General features: G+C 45.0%; 1 protein-coding gene across 1 annotated transcript; it reads left to right on the forward strand.

The window, feature by feature from the left end:
- The first annotated feature begins 314 nt into the window (after window positions 1-314).
- gpat3 (glycerol-3-phosphate acyltransferase 3) lies at window positions 315-7999 on the forward strand. The gene is made up of 12 exons (XM_030353969.1): window positions 315-828; window positions 1000-1066; window positions 2344-2626; window positions 3108-3182; window positions 3407-3496; window positions 3793-3886; window positions 3991-4106; window positions 4654-4709; window positions 5171-5256; window positions 5653-5781; window positions 6194-6273; window positions 6730-7999. Exons 1-12 carry the CDS (start codon window positions 685-687, stop codon window positions 6866-6868), a joined length of 1359 nt encoding a protein of 452 aa, XP_030209829.1. The 5' UTR covers window positions 315-684; the 3' UTR covers window positions 6869-7999.
- Window positions 8000-17753: the final 9754 nt, after the last annotated feature.

The raw sequence follows: 17753 nt of genomic DNA on the forward strand, positions 1-17753 counted from the left end.
GCAACATACATCTAAATTCTCCAAGATTTCTCCAGAACCTCAATAGGCACCGTTTGATAACGGGATTTACCCTGGTTCAACCACCTGTCTTTTTACCTTTCCTGATGATTCGTTTTAGAGTGAGATTTCAATACAAAAAAAAACTCGGTGAAAATAAATAAATAAAACTTAAACAATTGTGAGGGAAAGGTGTTTTTTCATAAATCCATGGTTGGAATGTGTGTTTATACACACGTTGTTATGTTGTCAAACACCAGAATTCAGCTGACCTCGGTCCAAGACCCCTGATTGGCTGAGAGTATAGCGGTTCCCAGAGCGTTAATGTCCAACTTTTCACCAGGACTCTTTTGCCTCTGAGCTCTGAAAGCTTTGCACTTGGACTTTTTGGTCTCTTTTCGGAAATATATGACTCATTAATTCAAGACGACGAACGAGGAATATATAATGGATTTTTGCAGCATGGGCGTTGTCCATTTTCTAGATCCAACTTTCCCAATATGATTTTTAAGCAAGTGTGGAATATGCCCCTTTAACTCTGTGGCATTTCCTTTGCATTGTACTGTCTAGCACTTACTTCCTACGATTATACCAGAGGGACTCCTTTTAGTGAAATCCATTTGGATCGCAAAGACGACTTTTCTCGGGTGTCTCGGAGCGTAAACGCGGTACGTCCGGCGGGTCTCGATGGAGGACCCCTGGGGTACAGCTCTTGCCCTGTTCCAAGTGTGGATATCAGTACTTTTGTGTCTCGTCATGCTACCTGCGATGTTCGGTCTCTCCCTGGGCGTCACAGGGGTCTATATTCAGATATTAGTCCAGATTTTAGAGGTGAGTAGACATATGCTTTTATTCCTCGCCCAATGTCAAATTTTTGTATGATAGATATTGTATCGTCAAGGAGGCAGTGGGACAACATAAAGGCTAACAGAACGTAGTCACTATTCTGAAAAGATGGTATGTCGACTCAAAGATTGTAAACTACACCTTTCTTTTGGACAGTGGGCCACACTAAGAATCCAACGAGGACGCAAAGAGAAGACCAGTGTGCCTATTCCCCTGCCCAACGGTGAGAATACAAACTGATCTGTAGTAGGAAAACCTGTTGGGTTTACAGGCATCCCAATGTGTTCGGGTAATAATTAATATATAACAGCTCTTTTTTTCTCTCACATGTGTCGCATGTGACCTAGGCATAACGTCCTCTTGTGTGTTGAGGGTTTTAATTCAGTTCTAGAGGCTGATGATGACACTGCTCATGTGACTGTGTGTGTCAGTATGTGTGTATGTGTGTGTGTGTGTGTGTGTGTGTGTGTGTGTGTGTGTGTGTGTGTGTGTGTGTGTGTGTGTGTGTGTGTGTGTGTGTGTGTGTGTGTGTGTGTGTGTGTGTGTGTGTGTGTGTTCTTTACAATAGTCAGTTATTGCTGTCCACCAACGCTGGCTCTCATTCCAGCAATATAACACACTGTGTGCCTTGGGTCAGTGATGCAAGCCCTAGTTACACAACCGCAGCACAATATTCAACTCATGCCTTCCCCACATGCAAATTACATTATGCTGTGTAAGGCAGTGTTTGTGTTTGAAAATGTACTGGCATCTGCTTTTTGCCAGAAAGTTAAGGTTACGATCGGACAGGCCTGAGAGTTCAGGTCACACATATATTTTAAGAGCGGCAGCTGACAGAAAACTTGAACAGTTTTATGTTAATCTTAAGATTTAAAGAGAGGTAGGCTTGGTCGCATTCGGACAGTATCAGTCATATTGTGAACTTTTGAGCAACTTACAGTACAACTTTGCAATAAAAAATATGAGCGGGCAAACTATGCTCACCAACTGTCGCAAATTAATTGTGACTGTCACCATATGGACGCATTTAAGTTAAGACAAAATGAGACATGGGCCAAAGTCACCCATGGCCCTACTCTGTTGTATTAACCTGCGTAACACTTATGTGAAACTGTTTCCTTGGAAACTGAAATTCTGCGCTTTGAGAAAGAAAAATAAATAAGGAATGATTAAAATAAAGACAGATGGCGGTGCCTAGCATAAGTAAGTACGTTAGGTAGAGTATAAATAGAGGGAAAGTGTATTGACTTGGATTTTCACCTCGCAGCCGAAAGGTCATGGATTCGATCCCCAATGTCTACAGGCGTCCTTGAGCAAGATGCATTGCATAATATAATAAACCAAAGTTGAGGCATTTAACAAATTGCGAAATGTAATATTCTTTCTATAATGGGCACTAGTAGAATAAGGTTTAGTGTTTCTGGAGGGTACCTCGGAGAGTTCTGTGGAAGTTTAGTATATCTGCGAGGTGTCTTGTAATGCAACGATTATGTCCCCCAGGGATCATACATCGAGACGGGGGCTCCATGGCACAGGAGATGCTGGAAGTGCGGGGGTCCCGGCCCGGAGGGGACTTTACCCTGGGAGACGTCTTCTACTTCTACAAGAAGGGCATGGAGAGCCTCGTGGACGACCAGGTCACACAGTGCTTCTCCTCCGAGGAGCTGGCCTCCTGGAACCTGCTCACGCGCACCAACCAGAACTTCCGCTACATCAGCCTCCGTCTCACCGTGATCTGGGGCGTGGGCGTCTTTGTGCGCTACTGCCTTCTCTTCCCCCTCAGGTTGGTGCGAGAATTGGGCCACATCCTGCCATCTTCGAGGGGAAAAAGCTATATCGGTAGGGGGAGGATGGTGTCGATTGGGTGACTCCCAGATGAGAAGGCTCTGGGTTTGATTCCTGATGTCTGCAGCCCAACGTGTAGGCATCCTTGGGCAAAATGCCCCGACCTGCCCTTGGGCAAGATGCCCCCCCGAATTCACTTACTCCACCATCTGCGATCGGTCATCTGCTAAGCAAAATAGTAGAAGCAGTCATCTTTCACAAACATTGTGGCTTTTCAGAGAGTAAAAAGGGTTCTCTATATGGTTTCACCCTCACACATATATTTCCAGAAGGTTTACCCAAAGATGTATTTTACTTTGCAAAATAAACGCCCACATAATGTATGTTTAACATATCCCATTCCTAGAAGTTTGAGGAAGTGGGTCATTTGTTTTCTGCATGTTAACTTCAGTAACTGTCTCCCCTCATCTGTCTGGTAGGATTACACTGGCTACCATTAGCTTCACCTGGCTGGTAATCAGCACTACACTGGTGGGGTTTCTACCTGAGACCAGGTACAACATAACACTGAACATCACTCTCTCTCTCTCTTCCATCGGTTAACCAGGTTAATCACTCACTACGGTTTATGGTTTTAATACTGTATCCCTTGTGATGCTTGTGTATGCATGTGTTTTTGTGTTGTGTGTGTTTTTGTGTGTGCGCGCGCGTGTGTGTGTGTGTGTGTGTGTGTGTGTGTGTGTGTGTGTGTGTGTGTGTGCGTGTGTGTGTGTTGCAGTGCAAAGCATTGGCTCAGTGAGGTGGCCCATCTGATGTTCTACAGGATCTGTGCCCGGGGTCTCTCTGCCACCATCCGCTACCATAACAAGTGCGTGCACGGGTCGTCACATGCATGTTCTCCGTGCACGGTGCACGTATCACATGCACAGTGCCCGGAGAACATCGCATCACATGCACAATGCACATATTGCTTTTTCTTTATTAGAACCTGTTACTCATACCTTATAAATGTTACATACGTGTACTTCAGTTGTTGTTGTTCACGTCAGTTATCGTTATGTGTTAATTCATTTTTAATTATTATTAATTTAACTACAAAAAGCAGAGGAAATCAACACTGTCTTTTCACACGTTAAATGAACGTTGTTCCTGATGTTTTTGTAGAGAGAACCGACCAAAGAAAGGCGGCATTTGCGTGGCGAACCACACAACGCCGATCGATATAATCATACTGGCCAACGACAGATGCTACGCCATGGTGGGTACCGTACCGTCTGATTGGCCGGTTGAAGACGTACTGGGCGTTTTTCATTGGTCAGCCGTGTAGTAAGTGTCATGCTATTGGTCTGTTGTGGTGCTAAGGTGGGCCAGGTTCACGGGGGCCTGATGGGGGTCATCCAGAGGTCGATGGTGAGGTCGTGTCCCCACGTGTGGTTTGAGAGAACGGAGATGAAGGACCGCAACACTGTCACCAACAGGTGAGAACCGACCGGCAGGTGAGACGCTGTACAGATGGAGGACTAAAAGGCGTTTTGATATTCTAGTTAAAGGTCAAAGTAGTATTCTCTGTTGGTAACAAAAGGGACAAAGGAGCTGGTTTTTCTGATGTTAAATAATTCTAATTGGGCTGGAAATGTTTGGTCCTCCAAGACAAATTAGGGATGGATGTGTAACTGAATAGCCCTAATTAAAATAACTTCTCCAACGCCAACATGTACGATGATGGCACACACTCAACACACGAACACACACAACCACACACCCACACACACAGAACCACACACACACACGCACGCACGCACGCACGCACGCACGCACGCACACACACACACACACACACACACACACACACACACACACATACAATACCTCAGCCAGTCTATCTCTCATTTCCTTAGAATATATTTTATTTATATGCACTTTATTTTGAAGATCGGCCGATAATATAATGGTCATTTTTTACTTCCTTATATCGGCATCGTGCCCAAGAATGTAGTATCAGTCAGGCTCTATTATGTGTTAAAGGTTGAGAGAACATGTGACCTGTGAGGACAAGCTGCCAATCCTGATCTTCCCTGAGGGTAAGGGTCCACCATGTTTATACGTCCCACAATGCAACAGCACGCTTACACACATTCTCACACACACACACACACACACACATACATACATTCACAGACACACACACACACACACACACACACACACACACACACACATTCACAGACACACACACACACACACACACTCACACAAATACGCACACACACACACACACACACTCACACAAATACGCACACACACACAACCACACACACACTTGAACAATCTCACATACACACACACTCGAACACACATACACACACATGCGAACAATCTCACATGCATACACACACACACACACACACACACATACACAACCATTCAAACAATCTCACATGCATACACACTCGCACACACAAAAACACACATACATACAAATTCATAGTTGGGTAATTGGTGTAAGTATGGTTCATATCATAGAGCAACGATGTTTCAACAGGAACCTGCATCAACAACACATCCGTCATGATGTTTAAGAAGGGAAGCTTTGAGATCGGAGGGACTATTTACCCTGTGGCCATTAAGGTAATGAATGATACCATGAGGATAATGAGTGTACAGTTAATTGATCATTAAGCTACTGCCGGGATAATGAGTATACTGTTGATTTCACTGTAATGACGAACGTAACGATCGATCTGGCTGCGTCTGTCTTCATTCTTTCGGAACAGGATGTTTTTATAAGAGGTCTTTTAAAGAGCTTCATCTCTGTTTAGAAGGCATGGCGGCCATTAGGTTAGTAACAAAGTGGGAGTGGACGTCAGAAGCAGGGACGACCAGACTTTATAATTGACTTAAAAGCTCTCCCGAAACAATGTAATGGGTTTCAATAGATTCTCTTTTCCCCCCACTTTTGCTGTCTCTCAACTCCAGTTGAGAATAAAAAATGATGTTTGGTTTGTTCTTTGCCTGCGTCGGCAGTACGACCCGCGGTTCGGGGACGCGTTTTGGAACAGCGCCAAGTACAACATGGTCAGCTACCTGCTGCGGACGATGACCAGCTGGGCCATCGTGGTCAACGTCTGGTACCTGCCCCCCATGACCCGACTGGTACGTGGTGGTGGGGGGGGGGGGGGGGCGGGGGGGGCGGGGGCAGGTGGTCCGCCCTCCCATTCAGAGTCAGAGTGCTTTAAACCTACGAGTTCTCTGCTCAAGATAGATAGGAGTGGAGAAATATAAAATGAGCGTAAGAAAGTAAAAGTAAAAAGGACGAAAACCAAAAATATGCCTACTTGAAAACACACATTAATCCACAAAAGATACACATGCATGAAACGATCACCACTATAAAGTGGCTGAAGCTTATGTCTTGCACATTCAATATTCAATATCAAAGGTATTGCAATATTGCACATTTCAACAATCGTAATATTGATCACATTGATTATGGCATGTCGGGGTAAGCTGAACATTGCTCTTGGTCTCTGATTGGCTCACCTCTCTCTCTCCCCTCCTGTGATAGGACCAGGAGGATGCCTCTCAGTTTGCCCAGAGGGTGAAGTCAGCCATCGCACTAAAGGGCGGTCTCATAGACATGGCATGGTAAAGAAAAGACGTACTAATACAACTTTTAAACACTTTGTGGTTGCTTTACCTTCCTACAGGTACTGTGACCTATGCGTTACGCATTGTGCCGTATATTTGATATCAGGTCTTATATACATAACAGATCTTATGCATCTCTATCTCCAGGGACAGGTCTGAAAAGGGCGAGGGTGTGTAATATATAAATACTAGTTATTAGTTATTAGTATTTTATGTTAATAGAGTGTGTGTCACGGTAATGTGTCGCTGCAGGGACAGCAGTAATAAGAGTTTATGCTATATCACCACGGTATATATCATGATTGAGTGTCGCTGCTGGGACAGTAGTTCTGAGAGTATATACTGTATGGTAATAGTACTGTACAGTGATATGAGCTATGATCCATGCCTAGTATTATATACAGTATCGTAATAGTAATGTACAGTGATATGAGCTATGATTCATCCTTCCAGGGACGGCGGACTGAAGCGGGCTCGGGTGAAGGACTCCCTGAAGGAGGAGCAGCAGAAGATGTACAGCAGTATGATCGTAGGACCAGACGGACCTAGTGACCTAGCTGCTACTCCTCCACTCCTCGACTTACAGGACTAAAGCCGACTTTAGGACTAGAGCATACCGGAACACACCGGAACACACCGGGCCACATTTCTTTTTTATGAAAGACTGCAAAAAATGTTACGCTTCGTCTATTTGTAAGAATGTGTGAACATTCTCATTGTAAATGGTTCTCTTGTGGTTATTGTTATGATATTGTTAGCTGTTTTTGGTATTGAGACTTTTTAAATGTACATTTTGAGCAAAATATATTATTTTACCTGTACTTCGGAGCGTTAAAACTTTTTTTCACATAATATGATATCTTACAGACAGACAATAATTATGTCTTCCTTTTGATGTGGAACATTTCAAGAATTTAGGTTCTTGATATTTCACGACATGGTGTGAGTAATGATAAACATTTCAAAATGTATCAGTGGGGCCGTGTTCGTACCACTAGGAGGCAGTATTTACTTACATGATGTGCCTTTGAATAATATTGGCCTATTCAACAGACTGCCTTATAGACTTGGGTAATGTCTCCTGACGTCAACAAGATGAATTAATCAAAAGTTTTGAAATTAAAATTATATATTTAACCTTAGCCGCTGATAATAATCATCTGCGACTTCCATAGACAAAAGATATACTGAATAAGAGAAAAACTAATTCACAATTGATTCCCGACTTATCGCCTAATAGCCTACTAACGCTCGATGTTGACATCGGTCTTATTTACTAATGAAAAAACCGACTCATTAAAAACTCTGAATCATGCATGTAGTCCTAATAATAAAAAGAAAACAGCCGGCTTGTATATTTTATGTAGGCCCATCAAATCTAAAACGGCATAATTTATACATTCTTATTCGATTTTCTTATGGGATGCAGATATCACAATATTATAGCTTCCTATATTTATCTGTTTAAAACCACTGTTGGAAAATGTGCGAGAAAGTTGTCTAAAGGCCTAATCCCTGTACCCGGACAGTCAACCCGCAAGCTTCCTTAAAAAAGAAAAGAAAAAGCTGCTTTATTACAATATATATTTTTTTAAGTGTGACAGAGGAAACTGCAACAAAAAAAAAAGATGGAGAAAAAAAAATCGGGAATTGTGCAGCAGATGTGTAGGCGCGACATGTTTAGTGTGACCGTCCTTTAATAAAGAAACCAGAGACTGTGAAATAGCGCCGAGTGATTCCTGTACACACACACACACACACACACACACACACACACACGCACACGCACACACACACACACACACACACACACACACACACACACACAGACACACACACACACACACACACACACACACACACACACACACACACACACACACACACACACACACACACACACACACCACACACACGAACACACAAAAAACACAATGTGGCAGTCAGAGAAGGGGCTCACACACTCCACAGGCTCTGTGTCTCTCACGGTGAGCCCCCCGTCTATAATAACACTCCGGCTCACGGTTTCAATTGCTTGAACAGAAATGTTTGTTCTCCCCTAACAAGATAGTGAATTATTAATAGGATCTAAAGCCCCGTTTTATAACCCGATTTCTTGAGGTGGGATCCGTGGCGAGCCGTGCTCAGCCACACCATTTACTCTTGATGTATGTGTCTGCACATCTTTATATCCAATTGAATGTGATTCGGATAGATTTCAAAGATACATCATAAAAAGCCATCGAGGTGACCCCTGTTTAGGGCCCACATCACTGTGGACTACTGTGTATGTCTCAATATATGTTGATTGGGTTAGCGCACTTATTGTTCTTACTGCTCTCGAGTGATCCATACAAACGCAATGCAGGTAAGGCCTACACTATAAGTTAATATGAATACATTTTTTCCGAAATCGAATCACTCTTCCCAGAGAATGGGATGGAGGGGGGAGGGGAACATCATTTTAAATCACCGTTTGCTGGGAATAGAGCAGTTTTGACCAGCGGCTAAATGACTGACTGAGGCTTTTTCTCTCTCTTTTCCCAAGACCTGCATTACTTTACAAACATAACGACTTTAAATAGACATGTTCTTCCTCCCGGTCCCAACAGTTGCGCCTGGGGGAAGGCCTGCTGGGGAGAGAGCAGACCCATCACGAGGGAGGAACCTCTCAAAGCGTGACGCGCAGATTGAACACAACTCGGTGCCCCCATAACCGCTGGCCGGCTGGAGACGTCCTGTCCGAGCGCTCCCGTGTCGAGCGCTATAAACAGTTTTTGAATTATGGTCTGCGATGATCTGAGAGATATTAGCTCCGTTCAGAGCGGTGCATCTAGGCTATCAGCACTGGGAATCGGTGCGATTCAAATTAAAGATGCAATTGCACAGATTACCTTATGATCATTAATGAATATAGGCCTATAAGACTTCATAACACATTAATTTAGCCAGCAGTGCATGAGACGTTCTTCAAATAGGACGTCAAATAAAAAAATTGGTATTGCCTATTCATATATTTCCATTTACAGATAAAACAGCACCGGCCTATACCACATTTAATTTATAATATTTGATAAATGAAAAAACCTCAGATGATAACAATTTATCTGAAATGATTGAGCAGATGAATAGTGTTATTCTATCTGTATCTGCTCATTACTTGACCTATGCTTAAAGGTAGGTTATGATTTAGGCCAGAGTATGGGATATAGGATTAAGGGCATAGGACGTAGGATAACATAAATTCGCAGCCAAAGTGATTCCACGGCTACTGTGGTAGTCAACCTGTCAGAGGGAAGCCAAGACTAAACCGCGTTCACTGAGGTGACTTTACACACCAACCAATCTCAGTTGTATACAAATACACACATTTACAGCTCGATCCAGCTCAATACTTGCACAGCAACACAAAGTGAAACAAAGTTTTATCCGGAGGACAGGTCAGTTCGGAAGGCATTTGTGTGTGCTCATGTGGAAGAGGATGTCTGTAGGCTTGTGAGTGTGTGTGTGTGTGTGTGTGTGTGTGTGTGTGTGTGTGTGTGTGTGTGTGTGTGTGTGTGTGTGTGTGTGTGTGTGTGTGTGTGTGTGTGTGTGTGTGTGTGTCTGTGTGTGTGTGTGTGTGTGTGTGTGTGTGTGTGTGTGTCTATGCATGCGTGCGTGTGTGTGTATGCTTCTGTGTGTGTGTGTTTTTTCTGTATATTTCTGAAGGTGTGTGTGTGTGGGTGTGGGTGTGTGTGTCTGTATGTGTGTGTGCCTCTGGAAATGCATAATGTGCGTGTGTGTGTGTGTGTGTGTGTGTGTGTGTGTGTGTGTGTGTGTGTGTGTGTGTGTGTGTGTGTGTGTGTGTGTGTGTGTGTGTGTGTGTGTGTGTGTGTGTGTGTGTGTGTGGGACATAGGACTAAATCATTGAACGCTCTGATCTGCATATACTAATTGCTATAGCTGTGATTGGTCAGAATTGATTATTTTGTTCCGTTTTGATTGAGCTGCAATTGAGTCTAAAGTTCCTCAAGTGTGGAACTCATTGGTTTGCACTTGCATTCCAGATTGTTTCAATATTCCAGTTGATTATCGGGTATTAAGAAAATAATTATGAACGCGATGATGTCCAATGGAAAACATCACGATAATACATTGCATCATTTATTAAGCATAATGATTTTGTGTTGGATTCATGCACATACGTACGTGCGCAAACACACACCCAGATTGTCATACAACATTATAGACCAGATCATAAATCCTTTAACAAAGTGATTGTGTGCTTTTCCTCCGCGATAAAAACCTCAAGAACTCATGAAAAATGCCCTCCGGAGAGGTCCATGAAGGTGTCAAATTACAAACTACTCTTTGACCTTGGCTCCGTGTGCCTCAAAAGGTATTTCTCCCTTTATTGACAGAGAGGTAGAATTCCACCTTGATGGTTGTGGGTCTTCGCTGACGGCCGCCAGCCTCCCTCTGATTACTTTTGTTTCCAGGTCACCTCCCATCTCTGCCTGCAACTTTTTCAATTTCTCTGGGCTTGTTGTATGAAGACACAAGGAATTACTATCATGCGCTGCCAGTGTGTGCGTGTGCGTGTGCGTGTGTGTCTGTGTGTGTGTGTGTGTGTGTGTGTGTGTGTGTGTGTGTGTGTGTGTGTGTGTGTGTGTGTGTGTGTCTGTCTGTAAATATACATGTGAGGGCTGACACAAAAAAGAGTACAAACAGTACAAAAGAAAGAGCCCACATTCAGATCTGCTCAGTGCATTTCTTGGGGGCCGTCGTTTGATGATCTTGTCATGGTGATGGAAAGACACACACACACACACACACACACACACACACACACACACACACACACACACACACACACACACACACACACACACACACACACACACACACACACACACACACACACACAGTTCATCAAAGGAATAATCAAATCAACGTCCCGGTTCATTAATATGAAATTATCTCTGCGTGAAGATTAATTGCGTTAAACTTATGAACGTGTGTTTTTTTGAACGAATCTTCACGCGTGCGCAGCATAGAAGGGCTGGGGGTGGGGGGGCCTGTGTGTGTGTGTGTGTGTGGGGGGGGGGGGGGGGGGGGGGGAGGCAGGCTAGAGAGAAATGATAGATTGTGAGGCCGGTGGTGATGAATGGAGAAAGCAGAGGAACTAAATTGAAAGTGTACTCATCCGTTCTCCCCTCGCCACTAATGATAAATTGAGCATGTCACGGTGAACAATACGCGCTATATACACGTTAAAAGCCCCACCCCCCCCCCCCCAGACGGCGATGGGGCTTGGGGGTGGGGGTGGGGGGGGGGGCTTGGCGGTCGTCAGGTAGCAACGTGACCGGGGGACCGCCAGGCCGGACCGCCTACCGTCCACGGTAGGCGGTGAGGTTCCTCCTGTTATGGATGCTCATGTTATTATGATCATCCATATGTCCAGTGTGTTATTATGACTCTATGCATCCATTGGATGTAGGCGTTGAGGTTCCTCCTGTTATGGATCCTCATGTTACTATGATCATCCATATGTCCAGTGTGTTATTATGACTCTATGCATCCATTGGATGTAAGGGGTTGGAGTTGTGCTTGAGTCCCAGTCGAAGGGTTCTGAGTTGAGAGCCCGATGGCTGCGGTCTAACCTGCACCCAAAGCCCACCTGCTCCTTCAGGAGGCCCCTGTAGAAGGCACTCTGAAGAACTTTGGATATAAAAAGTATCTGCAAAAACGACTCGATTAAAAACCTTGTTGTTTCCCTTTCCACCCTGTCCGGCTATTCGTCAAATGTGTTCTGAGTGTTTAATGCCCCTGGAGGGTTAACATCCAGCTGTATTCGTCGCGAGTGTGAAGCGATAGACACCTTCCCATGAATGAACGGGAATCAAACTGTGTATTTTGTTTTCAGGAACCAATGTGTCAGGCGAAGGCAGCCAGAGTTACAGATGATCCGGTTGATGTATTAGGCCCGCACCTGGCCTGGCGCCATCTGGGGGGCCCTGCCAGTCGTGGCGGAGAGGAGACGCTCTCTCTCTTGTTTCTCCGTCTCCTATTCACACCAGACGGAATGACAAGATCACTGATGGCATCTTGCACTAGTACTTTAGGCGGGATATCTGGATAACTCGGGCAATATCGACAGCCACTGAAGAATGGTAATTAGGAAATAGGGAGATGGCTTTCATACTGATGTAGTATTAACTTTGACACTATTCTGAATTTTTTGTTTTAAAATTTGTTGTTGGCATAGTACTCTCTGGAATGGTCGGAACAGGAACCAATGTGTGTCTAAAACTATTTCCTATACTGGGAAAATAAAGTTGATCTAAATTCTTAAATAGAGAATTAATTTCAAAGAGAAATGACGTTGAATGATTTTTAATTCTCTCCAGCAGGTTCATATTTGGCGAGTCCATGCAAAATGTTTCGCATCAGTGCTCCCCTCTGATCATTCTCTCTGGAGCAGAGTGTTTCATTTGTCTTTCCTCCCAACCGAAGCCACCACCTTCTCCACCTCACCACCACCACCTCCTCCACCACCTCCACCACGACCTCCTCCACCCTCACCACCACCTTCCCCATATCACCAACTCCACATCCTCCACCTCCTCCAATACCACGCCACAAGCACCACAACCACCACCGCAACATCCTCCTCCACCTCCCTTGCCACCATCAACTCCTCCACCTCCACCGCCACCACCACCACCCCCTCCAACACCCCCAAGGCCTGCTCCACTACTAACACCAGCCCCAACCCCCATCCAACTTGCAACCTAGCATCAACGAAAAGATAACCCCAGCCCAGCACAGAAGCTCTCTCTCTGTAGCTCAACTTCTGCTTTTCTTTTTTCAAACAAACCCGTTTTAATTTCTCCGCCATCGTCCCCCCCCCCTACCCCTGCGCCCCGCCCCTGGCGGACAACGTTGATGGATGACGTTTTAATGCGGCTCAATGTTGTTTTTTAACCGAACGGGCGAGGGGGGTAAAAAACGACACGTTCTGACTTCATTGGCAATGATGGCGCCCGACGCACAAACGTGTGACGGCGGGAGCGGCGCCCGTGAATAATGGTCCGCCGCGCAGCAGATGTTGCCTCCGCACAAACCAATTCCTCCGATAAGATTTGCGGCAAGATTAATTGGCTACAGCTGTTTCATGGCCCACTGCAATCTTAATACATTTATGATAAGTTTAAAAGCTCGGAAGAGGCAGAGTGTGCGCGCGTGTGCGTGTGTGTGTGTGTGTGTGTGTGTGTGTGTGTGTGTGTGTGTGTGTGTGTGTGTGTGTGTGTGTGTGTGTGTGTGTGTGTGTGTGTGTGTGTGTGTGTGTTGGGGACGGGGAGGGAGGGTGAGAGAGAGAAGAAGGCTTTATTCCTACATCTGGATTCATATCCTCTCCGTCAGATTGATCATTAGCTCTGAGGCCCGTCGTCATTATCCTGCAACAGTGGGTTCCCTCTCCTCTTTATAATCTCGCTCTTCCTCTCGCCCGTCCCTCTTTCTGTCTCGCTGCCTCCCTCTCTCTCTCTCTCTCTCTCTCTATGCCCCTCTTTTCTATCCCTCCCTCCATCTCTATCTATCGCCCCTCTCTCTCTGTCTTCGTGTCTCTCTCTCTCTCTCTCTCTCTCTCTCTCTCTCTCTCTCTCTCTCTCTCTCTCTCTCTCCCTCTCTCTCGCTCTCTCTCTCTCTCTCCCCTGCCCCCCCATCTTTTTCTGCCTTCCATTCCCGCATCTTTCTGTCCTCTCTTTCTCTCCCTCCCTCTCTGTCGTGCTGTCCCCTTTCTTTCTCTCTCTTCTCCTCCCTGCCCCCCCCTCTTTCTCTCATTCATCCCGCCTATATTTTCCCATTCATTCCCACCCCCACCTCTCCTCCTCTCCCCCCCCCCCCCCCCCCGACACACACACACACACTTTTGAGTGAGCAAATTATTCAGATTTGTGCAAATGACTTGTTTTCATTTTTCTTACCCCCCCCCCCCTTCCCCGTCCCCTGGGGAGTGGAAATTGAACGTGACCTTGCGCGACCCCTATCTATTACTCAAGCTAAATTGCGCTGAATACGAGCGGAGGGTCTCATTCTGACGGAGCTAAGGGGGGGATTAAACACGCGGGGGTCTCTGTTGAACAGAGGGGACGCGACCCCATCCCGGGTCCCACTGTATGGAACACTGTAGCGCCGGGAAGAAAGACCGGGCGGAGGAGGAGGAGGAGGTGGAGGAGGAGCGAGGAGGTGGGTGACCCATATTGGGCGCCTGATAAAGATCTATTTGGAGGTTCTCCGCGGAACAAAACGGAATCATGTTCGGCGCTCTCGTGACGGTCAGGAGGCCACGGCGCGACAGGACAGTCGGTTAAGAGACGGGAACACTTTGGTGTTGGAAAGTTCCCCCCCGACACACACACACACACACACACACACACACACACACACACACACACACACACACACACACACTCACAGAGACACAGACACCCACACACACACACACACACAATGAGGAGGATTGTCAAAGGGTTTAATTTGGTGGCAGTTGAAGAGCTTTGGATGCATTGTGCTCAGTGTGAATTAAAGAGAGAACCGTGTGCATATCTCTGAGAACCGCTGGGAAATGAACATGCGTTTTCGTTTTTTACCAATGTGACTTCTGTTGGTCAAAATCATAAATTATGGAATATATGTGATGAAGTATTAGTACACACATGTTACAGATATCATCGGCCAGGGCCTGTATCATTTAATAGTTGCATTAATTTGTAATGGATGGTTAGGACTAACCACCCACACACCTAGTGTTAGCATGGGGTCCATTTAATGAATGATAATAATATAAACCATGAGTGATGTTCATTCAAAAGTGTCCTTTTTATTATAGGCTTGTTGCACAGTTTCGTTTCCCTGGTGTTTTCACCGTACGGTTCGGTTTTGACAGCTTCACACAGCCTGACAGGTCTTAGCGATACGTATCCCTGGCTAAGCAGGATCACAGCCCCCTTAACCCTAATCTCACCTGACACACGGAACATTAAACAAGACACATTATTCTGTAATAGAACAAAACCTTTAGTCAATACATTCCAATGATTTATACTTCTGATGCAGAATAATTATGGTTTAATGAATTTTCAAGCGACGTAAGCGGCGTTTTAGCAGAGTTTTCATTTGTTAGTTTGCAATAATTGGATTAAATCACTAATTGGTTCATTTGGTTAATTAAATATCTGTTCTCTGCTCATTATGGTGAAATAATTAAGTTCATAAACTTAATGTTGTGCCTCTACCTTTGGCCTTATTTTGTATTATTTTGTATATTAAGTGCTTACCAATACATCGAGTTTAGTAGATTAAAGTGCTAAATCATAAATCATTTACACCCTTACAGAATTGCACGTAAAAAAAGCATATTAATTTCAACAAAGTTAATGAAATTCCACTTGTTGCTTTTTCTATATGCATATTGTTTGTATATTATCAGGGAATAGGATGGGTTAGGGTTACTGGGTTTGAGCTCCAACGTTCACAGTCTCCCTGCTGGCCTAGTAGAACCTCTATCTCCTCATTAAAGACATGTATCCAAAACCCAATGCATCACTGCCATCAATGTGGATGGAAGCATCATCAACAGACATATAATAAAATACAAGATCAAATAAAAATATTTACATATAATTACTTTGTACAGTAACAGCGTTTGCCACCTAGCATGGAGGTCAAGAGGATAGTTAGAACAGATTTAAGAACGAGGAAGCTGAACTCTGTTTGTAAGGGGGGCCCAGAAGGGGGGCCCATAGACCACATCACCCCCTACCAACGGTCCCCCTTCTCCTCATCCTCCTCCTAACCTCCTCCTCCTCCTCCTCCTCACATCCTCCTCCTTACCTCCTCCTCCTCCTCCTCCTCACATCCTCCTCCTTACCTCCTCCTCCTCTTCCTCCTCACATCCTCCTCCTTACCTCCTCCTCCTCCTCACATCCTCCTCCTTACCTCCTCCTCCTCCTCCTCTTCCTCCTCCTCCTCACATCCTCCTCCACCTTCTCCTCACCTCCCCCTCCACCTCCTCTTCCTCCTCCTCCTCCTCCTCCTCCTCCTCCACCTCCTCCTAACATGACCCCGCAACCAACCATTTACAATTGAACCATTCAGCAGACATCTTCATCCACAGCCCCTCCCAGTGACTTCAGGGGCCTCTCACAGGTACAGAATTGCTACCACACTCTGTGCCAGACTCGGTACCTTTGGGCTTGGGAGTCCCAACAGTCTCCCAGCCCCTAGTCTAGGATCCTCACCTTCCTCCCCCCCCCCTTCCCCCTGTAGAACCAACAGCAGATACCTGCTGTCAGGGCTGAGGAATGGCGGGCGGTCCTCAGCGCGTGCCTCATTCTTAGCAGATTATTTACTTTGAATGGACGAGGGGGGGCCGGGGATAGACTTAATATGGGCTCACACGGGGCCTGATGTATGGGCTCGCTGAAACACCGCTGGCAGTGGCCGGGCTGCAGATAAATCTATCGGTTTCACTGAAGCTTAGCTCGAGAAAAAAGGGGTTTACTATACAGTAGCAGAGAGAGAGAGAGAGAGAGAGAGAGAGAGAGAGAGAGAGAGAGAGAGAGAGAGAGAGAGAGAGAGAGAGAGAGAGAGAGAGAGAGAGAGAGAGAGAGAGAGAGTCATCTTGTTTGATGTACCTTGCTTGATAATATATATGCTGCCTCTTTTGAGAGTCCTGTCAAGGCTATTCACACACATGTATATGCATATGTGTATGCGTTTGTATATATATATATGTATATGTGTGCATATACATTTAGATTTCTACCATTTTTAATATATACACATTTAAAAAATCATAAATATGTAGTAGGCTGCATGGATCTAAATGAGGCCATTTATTTGCCGTTTGGTGATATTAATATTCATGATCAATCATGGACGTGCGGACACCAAGCAGCCTGTAGCACTTGGGTTATTTTATGATGGTTATTAATAATAACCTAACCCCCGCCATAATGACACGCCTCACGCGTTCAACCCGTATATCTCTGAACTCTTAATGACCAAAAAGTATTAATTCCCACGGTGTTCTATTATTAATATCCTGCCCGGAGACAAAGAACCAATATTAATGTAAGGCCAATGTAAAGAGAGAGCCATTCATTTGGGCATGTCGTCGTTTGTCTTGTTTAAACCGTGTGTGATAAGGCCTTTCGTTTCGATTTAAATACGAAATACATTTTTTATTGCTGACTTATGCAAAGCTACAGTTTGAGGGATAATTGCGCCCCTTGTACGGTCTGTGATCGGAGATAGCGAACAAATGATCCTTGATTACATTCACACTATCACTCGTTATAGTGAAACATCCTCAGCCTTCGTTTGGAGCAAAAATATATAGTGCTTACAGCTAATAGTACATTTCTTTGGTTATTAAATATCGTCTGACTGATGGTTTTATGGAATCTGTAATATCTTATTGAATTGAATAA

The sequence above is a fragment of the Gadus morhua genome, chromosome 4 (assembly GCF_902167405.1).
Source record: "Gadus morhua chromosome 4, gadMor3.0, whole genome shotgun sequence".
NCBI lineage: Eukaryota > Metazoa > Chordata > Actinopteri > Gadiformes > Gadidae > Gadus > Gadus morhua.

Excerpts from the sequence above, each read along its gene's own strand:
- gpat3 (XM_030353969.1), top strand. The coding sequence starts at position 685 with ATGGAGGACCCCTGGGGTACAGCTCTTGCCCTGTTCCAAGTGTGGATA. Across the intron at positions 829-999 it reads TATTAGTCCAGATTTTAGAG|TGGGCCACACTAAGAATCCA; the intron begins GTGAGTAGACAT and ends TCTTTTGGACAG. Across the intron at positions 4,107-4,653 it reads CGCAACACTGTCACCAACAG|GTTGAGAGAACATGTGACCT; the intron begins GTGAGAACCGAC and ends TATGTGTTAAAG.